At 44.0% G+C, this 8,532-nt stretch overlaps 1 protein-coding gene across 3 annotated transcripts; it reads right to left on the bottom strand.

The window, feature by feature from the left end:
- Positions 1–447: 447 nt before the first annotated feature.
- On the bottom strand, positions 448–1,261 carry LOC108163923 (small ubiquitin-related modifier 5-like). 3 transcript variants are annotated; one of them, XM_017299460.2, is made up of 3 exons: positions 947–1,261; positions 834–882; positions 448–765 (listed from the first exon to the last, which is right to left on the bottom strand). In XM_017299460.2, coding segments are annotated over exons 1-3 (192 nt in total). In that variant the 5' UTR covers positions 1,089–1,261; the 3' UTR covers positions 448–764. The 3 variants fall into 3 exon arrangements, with proteins under 3 accessions (XP_017154949.1, XP_017154946.1, XP_017154945.1); XM_017299457.2 differs by having other exon boundaries at positions 450–769; positions 837–882; positions 947–1,260; XM_017299456.2 differs by having other exon boundaries at positions 455–769; positions 947–1,246.
- Positions 1,262–8,532: the final 7,271 nt, after the last annotated feature.

Raw genomic sequence — 8,532 nt, 5'->3', positions numbered from 1 at the left:
GGAGAGTGTGGCACACAAATCGGAGCCCTGGACCCAAAGTTCTGCGCCCCCTTACCCCCTTACCCCCTTGCCCCCTTAAGTCATAACTATTCTCTTCCATCTAATCGGAACTTTTGTTCTGTTTTGTTTTATTGTCGCACAAGCAGGCCACGATGGCACACGGAACAGAATGGCAGCCAAGCAAAACACATAAATCTCGCCCCAGACTTGGACGGGGCGGGACCAGGAGGGATGCTGTGTGCGAGCCCCTCACCGCCCCCGCGCCCGCCCCTTCCCCCTCTTCAGATAGGTGTTGATAACGTTGTTCTCCGGTCCTCTCCGGCTGTACATCTTAATCGTAATGCAAAAGTTGTCAAGTTGATATGTAAACGAAAAACGTGCTGCAAATATTTGCTGATGCCAAATTCCTTACCATTTTCCCCCCCGCATTTCCCTGCTGGTGTCAACGCAATTTTTTTCTAATTTATGAGCTTGGACAGGAGGTGGCATCTTCTGGTTTTCGGAGGGATTTGTTACATAACATGTTTGATTCTTTTGTGCCCTTAGAGCTAGATAGAAACTACATAAAATGTTGAACAATTTAACGATTTAACGATTAACAAAATGATCTAAGTTAGAGCAGGGTCCTCCAGTTTCGTGTAGAGGAGAGTCTGTAGAGCTGCTGCTTTGAAGAAGAGTAGAGTAGAGTAGAGTTTGCCAGCATCGCGTCTTTTTTTGAAGCCAAGCCAAGTGTCTGCCGCCTAGTCTGCTGTTCTATATTAGTATCTGCCTGATGAACAAAATGGTATTAATTCTTTTATGCCAAATTCGAGGCATTTTGTTTGTAGAGTTACCACATTCCCAGAGAATTGAATGGGCGGCATTTTTTAAACAGGAATTTGTCTGTGGGGGATTTGCTCTTTCAAAATGTTTTCTTTTTCGAGTTGCAATTCTTTGTGTAACTTACTGAACTGCTTTTTGATGAACTCCGATACAACAGGATCTCCCTGCGTCATGTATAGTTCGATTTTGTCGCCTTCTTCCATGCCCAAGTCGCTGGGGGTCTCCGTATCGCCGATGTACTGTCCATCAAATAAAAATCTCAACATGGTCAACGGAAAATCCAATTCTTTGCAATGTATATTCTTAAATTTCGTTCACTTTTATTTGAATTTTTCCCATTTGAAACAAAAATTATTATTTTAGTTGTTTTCCGTTCTAAGAGATGACTTTAAATGAAATACGAAAACATATACTATTGGCAGGACACAAAGCAAAGACTTCTTTGTTTTCAAATTCTTGAAATTAAATACGTAAACAAATATTTTTGGCAGGACACAAAGCAAAGACTACTTTGTTTTTGTCGAAAATCTTAGTTGTTTGTTTTTTAATTACAGAAAAAATCAAAAGCGGGGAAACTCTCCAGCTTTTGTGAAGGGAGACCAAGCGTTACAGATTTAGCCACAAAATCGAAAGGCTTGAAGGCTCGAAGGCCTGCACACACTCAACACACACTTGGACCAAGTATTAATCCACATCCGAGTTATTATTCATGCTGATTGTATGAACATTTCAGCTTTTATGTGAACCGTAAAACTTTACTTCCTGACTTTTCATCAGGCCCGGCTCGGCCCACCTGAAAGGGCTTATGTGATGGGGGGGGAGGGGGAGGCAATGGAATTATCCTACAGATACATGTGTACCCCTGCCAGCATCCCTCTCCGTATTAATACCCTTTCAGAGGGTATTCTTGCACTCAAATTCTACTAAATTTAGTGAGTGACTATTTTTGTTGGTTAGGCAAAAGGGTATGAGGAGATTCGCTGCCAAAAGTCCCTCTTTTCGGCCATAAAGTTGGGAACATTTTCAATTTTCAACATACAGAAGGGCACAATATTTTTGCGCGTGTGTGTGTGTGTGTGGGTGAATAGTTTTTTAGTAATTCCAGTTACCACCAGGTAGTACTCGTATGACTTTGGTTACAAAAGGCACACACACACACACACAGAGAGCGCAGAGAATGGGAAGGACTCTGTGTAGTTGCTTCCGTTTCCGTTGGCAACTTTGTCCTTTCATTGCTGGAGGGAGAGATGCGATGCGATGCGATGCGATGCCCGTCCCGGTCCTGCCCACTCGGCTTAAATATCATTATTATTAACCCTGCCAACTGGTGGCGTGTGTGTGTGTGTGTGTGTGGCACTTAACAGGCCGCCAACTCGGGGTTTCGGTCTCTACTTGAGCGGTGGGCCGTGTGGATACGGATTGGCTGAGAGTAGCCCAGACATTGGTTAGGTAAATTATACTTACGGGCGAAAGTTATGCCTCGTTAAGGACTCTCCCCCACTTCCCCACTCTCCCACTCACGTAGTTGTTAAATGCCACGTTTCACTTGAATAATTGAGAGCGATTAGGCCAAAAACTTTTGCATTGATTAAGGTTTAAGTTGGCCAAACATTTGTCCGTCTCTGCCCCCGAACGGGGGGGGGGGGGGGGCAACTCCTCCTTCTCCACCTTTGTGTCATTTGCCCATCAGCAAATGTTTAAATATGTATGCATTACGTGTGTTATTCCCATGTTCAGCAGCACTTGGGGATTACCGAGAGCTGTAGATGAAAGCCAGGTCCGGACCGTGTCTGTTCCTGTGAACAGTTTTTAACACTTTTGGGAATTTCCAGCTGAGTGGAGCCCACAACTTGTTATGAGATCTTCAAACAATCTAAAGCCAGACCAGGAAATATGCACTTGCCTCAAGTGCCAGGAGGGGCCCCAGCATAAGCCTGTAACCCTATAGATATCGATTGTTGGAGGGGGTGCAGCAAGGGGCAGGAAGGAGTGTGTGAACAGTAAAGTTACACTCTCAAAAGTCAAATGCCCTGGCTCATTTTCAGTTTCAGTTGGCCCGGCAAATGGTGGGGCAAACGGAGCCTAAACCAAGAGGCATTCCCCTTCCACGGGAAGGACTGAGTCGGGCCAAACAAATATGAGCACGCTTCAGGTACTAATTACACCTGGGCCAGTCCCTAATGAAGCCCAAATTGTAGTCGCAGGGCCCCCACTTCCCCCCCGAAAATGCCGAGCTGCATAAATTGCAGAGCGAGAATGGATGAGGATAGCAGTGCCTGCCAGAGGACGTCCAGGACGAGGCAAGAATGTGGCCAGGCGATATGCAAATACAAATCAAACGGCAGGCAGAGGATGAAGAATGCAGGATGCAAAAACAAGCCATGCCCATCATTATGCCAGGACCGGGTACCGGGGACCAACCCAACTCGCAGAAATATGCGACAGCACAGCCAAGGGGAGGAGGGTACCGGGGGCACGGGGCACGGGGCACGGGGCACGGGTACACAAAAAGAATGCCTGACAAAAACTGAGTGCAGATCTCTGGGCGACAGAGACACACTGAGGCCACATTATCTCCCAGGGAGACAGGGCAAAGGCAAATGTCAAACGTTTTGCCAGAGCTGGAAAATTTGCATGCAAAGCCAGGCAAGAGCAGACCCTGGCACGCCCACAGCTACGCCTTAAATGCAGCTCTCCATACACCATACTCCATACAGCTCTCCATAGAGGCGGTCTCGGCCTCTCCATAGTTCTCTATGGAGAACTGCCTGCCTTTGTGTGCGATTTTCACAAATGCAAACACTTTGATTTTGATTTCAGAATTTTCTTCCTTTTTATACGCTTTCAGAGGGTATTAAGGGTTTGATTAGAAGATCAACACAGAGGAGAAAAATTCTATTAAGTAAGGGAGTCTCTTCTATACACGACGAAGCGAGTGAGCAGGTGGTTGGCGCTGGAGCAAAGGAAGCCACGACGTACATATATTATGGAGTTATCATTGTGGTCTCCTTCAGGTCTCCTTCGCTCAGGGTTCAGTCGTAGTACAGATTTTTGCAGGAGAAACTTGTTTGATTCCAAAGATATTTCACGAAAATGTCATCAATATAATTCTAATTATTTTCAAAGAATTTATTTCAGATATTAATCCGAAAGAGGCTTCCAAGAAACCCTTGTTGCTACAATGAGAAGCCACCCATTCAAATGGAAGTATTATATCTAGGACCTATGGAAATTTGAGGGTATCTAAGTATCGCTCCAAAGGCCCACAGCCTTCTATGCCTGGCACTCTTTTCTTTTTACTTTTTTTGTGTGTGTGTTTTGGTTGTGCTCTTTTTTGCCTGTCTCCCACGCCAGCAAAGGAAGAGGATCAACTACTGCCACTCACATTCGCATTCACACAGATACTCGCATTTAAAGGGCCAATGTCTATGGGTGTGTGGGTGTGTGGGTGCGCCTGTGTGAGTATTATTTATGTTCTACGCTAGAAATCTATTTGCACCGCACCACAAATCTCAGCTCAGCGAACCCAGAGCGAAAAAAAAAGAAGAAAAAAGAACGTAATGGATGGATGGTAAAGGAAAAGGAAAAGGGCAGCGGAATGGGGCCAGGGATTGGCGAAGGCAAATCCATTCAGAGGCAGGCATCGGACAACGCATCGCATTCGCATTAAATCGAAGTCGTTCTCATGGATGCACCACCCACCCACACACACACACACACACACACACACATAAACTTTGGAGCCATTTGGCAGCGGAATTGTATGAGAAGCCGAATCTCAGAGCATTGGAGGTGCATTCGTGAAATACTTGGCTACTGGAGAGATATTTGGGAATTCCAAGGGGCAAAAGCCTAGACCTGAGAAGGCGGATATTCTATCATAAATATTTACCTCTACATTTTTGGGCAGTACGTGTTCAGGGTTTGCTTAAGGCAATACATTAATTTGTGATTAAAGAAGGTCTTCAATAAATTTTGAACTAAAATCCATAAAGTTATATGTGTTATTGGTATATATCTATTTATTATAACCATGGAAAAACAATCGATATATGTACGTTTTAGTGTTGATCAATTCCCCCTTCAAACTCGGTTTTTACGAAACTTTTCTTAGACCTTTGCCGAACACTTTTCTTGGGAAGGGAATAAATATGTATTCCTTTTGTTTTAGTAACCAAAATGTATTCCTTTTTAAGCATTTTACCCATAGATGGACTCACGCGAGCATCTCAGATCGAAGCCTCAGGGTTTGGTTTGCAATTCCAAGAGATTTTGTATTTGGAACAGCTGCCCTCCCCAAGGGTTATATACATTTCAGAAAGTTCTTACCTTTAAATATGAACTTTAAAAATCCCATAACCCATTAAACCACTTCAACAAAATTCCCAAATAATTCATAGGACACACTTTAAAGGATTTCCTTTGCCCCCTTTTAGGGTACTCCCGAATTCGTGTTCGTTGCTGATTTTTCTTTGATTTCTTGTAATTTTTGTTGTTTTGTCTGTTCGGCTCTGTTTGGTCTGTTTGTTTGTTGTAGTTGCAGCGCCTGTTTGTGGGTTGTGGGGGGGGCGCGAAGGCGCGGCCTCTGTGGCCTCTGCCCACAGACACAAAGACACACACACAGCGAAAGCCCGACCGGGGCCAGGGCACTTGCATATCTGTGTAAATTTATGATTGCCCCATTTCCGTTTTTTACAGTCAGAACCAGGGCCGGTCCCCAACCCCATGCCACGCCCCTGCTATTGACTGTCTGTCTGCCTCTCGGTTCTGTCTCCTGTCCAACTCGGTCCGATTCCGTCCGCCGTTGCCGCTGCCGCTGGGTCCTGAGTGAGAGTCTGTGTATGGCACTGGAGCTGGTGCTCCTGGTTGCTTATCCTGTGACCGGCATTATTGTGTGACCCCCTTGGGCCGTGGTGCACTTTTCTTCTTGCCACTGCCTCTTTCTTGGTCTGTTCGGATCCTGCTCTGGTTTTATTTTTTCAAATCCAATGCCGCCTGCAGCTGACTTGCGACTGGGCTGTGTCCTGGGCGAATGCTACCCACGGATTGCCACGGGTATTGACTCGTCGTGGTTCGCTGCACCAACGCTGTTCCGTCCCCTGTTATGGCTTTGAAACCTCTCCCAGCCCCACAGCCCCACAGCCGTATGGGGTTTTAATTTTGACAGCTGCAGATAAATTGTTAAATGCAGGCCGGCTCCAGTCCCAGTCCCAGTCCCCCGTTCTGGTGCTCTGAGTGCTTTATGTGGGCTTACGCTTGTAGGTGTATCTCCCTCTGTGCCTCTCTCTGTGTCTCTGTGTATCTGCATCTGTGTGTGAGGTTGAATATAAATTTATCTTTTCGTTTTTGCTCGACCATCGAAGCCGTGTACATTTTTCAGCATTTTTCTTCCAGCTCCAACTCCCCCGCACTTTTGTTGTTTGGCATTGACAGGCGCCCATCAAATGCATCTCTCTCTCTGCCTCTGGGATGCCTGATTGCAGGCGCCACAAAAAGTAGACTGCCACTCGAAAATGCATTGTATCTATCAGTTTGTTCGCGCTCGGTCGGGCCATGAAATATGCTGGACCGTATTTATGTCATAAATAAAAACGGCGTTAAATATTTTCTCCACTGCCCTGTTCGGTTCTGCCCCGTGAATCAATTCTTTTTGTCGTGGATCAACATTTAACGCAATTTAAAAAGTTCAGCCTCCCTGCAGGCTCCATCCTCGTCCTCGTCCTCTTCCACGTCCTTGTCCACGTCCTATACATATTTATATTTGCAAATTTATTCATTTGATTGAAGTGTGTCCGACGTAATGGTTGACGGAATGCTGCTGGAACTAAGTGGAGGAAATGCGACTGTAAATGTACTGAACTCCTGAATTAATTGAGTTAATAAATCCTTCTTTTTTTCTTGCAGAGCTCCCACTGGAACCCAGATGATTATATTTGTCTAATTAGGGGACGGTTGCTTACCAAAAAAAAAAAGAAAGGTGAGTACTATGATTGGGAATATAAAATAGGTGTAAATTACTACAAAATTACCACCTTTGACATTCTGGAGACACTTTTAATGATTAGTAGCTTATATTGTTGGAAAGTAAAGACACTAGCTAGTAGATTAAAATAGGGCCATATCTTGCAAAATATTTCAAATTTAAAGATATAATAAAAATGGTAGGAAACTTCAACTGTGGCTCAATCTTCAGGTCCAGCCATTTGTTTGGAATTTAACAAAAAATTCAATGAAAAATCTCAAAAATTCTCTTGTAATTTTTTTGGGTTTTGTGGCTGCAGATGCCAAAAGAAAAATTATGAAAATTCGTACCAAACGCGGTTTTTGAATTTTTACAAAATAAATAAATGTGACCAGGGCATTAACATAAAGTAGAAATACTGTCGCGCTAGGAATATTATTATTATATAAATAAATAATGGCCACGAAGGTCCAAAGAGGCAACAAAATATATATACATATATCTTTTGGATGTTTTACTTCTCCGAACACAACTTTATTCTCCTGAAGCGCCATTTAGAATGAACGAGCGGCGATCAACATACTTTTCATGTGGCCGTATCTTCGGTATTTTCCTAGAAGGTGTGATATATAGTACCCCTATTAAAGAAAGGAATGGGATACTTATAATAGGATAGGATCTCCGTAAACTATTCAAAAATAATCGCATACATAGTCCGTTTTAGGATATATCTTTCCATTATCCAATAATTCAGTGCGGTTTGGAGATATCTATCCAATACTAAACACAGGAGAATACTTAACCTGTCATTCGCAAATCTTCATTTACAAAATGAACCCACTTATTAATAAAAACATATCACATTTCAATTTAATGGACGTCATACAGAAGTGGGATTTAATGCTCTAAGCCCAAGATTTGGATTATGGATTATTAATCTAACCTGGGGATGCCCGTATTGGCTGATAGGTGTCATCCTACCACAGATTTTGGGGTATATATTACAAGTTTGAAGTATGAGGATGGGATCTACTCTTCCTGGGCTACCTGGGCACCGAATACTGCTCCATAGAAGGTACCACACTCTTCCTAGCGGAGTGCCCAGAATATTCCACAAAAACATCTATTCTTAACCAGTTCTCCTGTCTCCTTTCATAAAGGTTTACCCACCTTTCAGAATACCCAAATAAAGGCCACCATTTTGCACATTTCACATGCCTTTCGAGGGAGTTAATCTAGTTAATGTGTTAATCTATTATCAGGCTGATTCTTTATGTGCCAGTTAGTTAATCAGTTGAATATTGATTCCCTTGGCCCAGCTGCCTCATCGGATCTCTCCCGGTGGCCTTTGAATTTCGAATGGCAGTCGGTAGTCGGTCTCTTCGCTTCATTTCTTATCTCTCGCTCCATTTAACTCAATTTGAGGCAACCGCAGTGCACTTTTCAGTCTTCGCCAGTATCCTGCAGGATCCATCTTCAGCTCAGCTCGGCTCCCGCTGTGTGCGACAGACTTTTGTCCTGCTTCCGGCACTATCTCACACACACACACACACACACACACACATACTGCACTCAGGCGAAATGAAAACGCAAACCGAAAAGAAGGAAAAGCTGGAAAAGTAAGAGGAAAGTAAGTGCAATGGGCTGCCGAAAGCCGCGTTGACATTTTCATTTAAATTATGCACATCAGTTGAACCCAGCCCCACCTCCTCCCCTCTGGCCACATCTCAAGACCCCCTCCTCCCTTC

The sequence above is a fragment of the Drosophila miranda genome, chromosome 4 (assembly GCF_003369915.1).
Source record: "Drosophila miranda strain MSH22 chromosome 4, D.miranda_PacBio2.1, whole genome shotgun sequence".
Taxonomy (NCBI): Eukaryota; Metazoa; Arthropoda; class Insecta; order Diptera; family Drosophilidae; genus Drosophila; species Drosophila miranda.
The sequence above is the reverse complement of the archived record's forward strand: the minus strand, read 5'-3'. Positions and strand labels throughout refer to the sequence as shown.

What these genes read in the sequence shown, in the direction of transcription:
- LOC108163923 (XM_017299456.2), bottom strand. Translation starts at nt 1,088, where the DNA reads ATGTTGAGATTTTTATTTGATGGACAGTACATCGGCGATACGGAGACC. An exon ending in GTTCATCAAAAAGCAGTTCA is followed by an intron (nt 883 to 946) that starts GTAAGTTACACA and finishes AATCCCCCACAG; the next exon opens with ACAAATTCCTGTTTAAAAAA.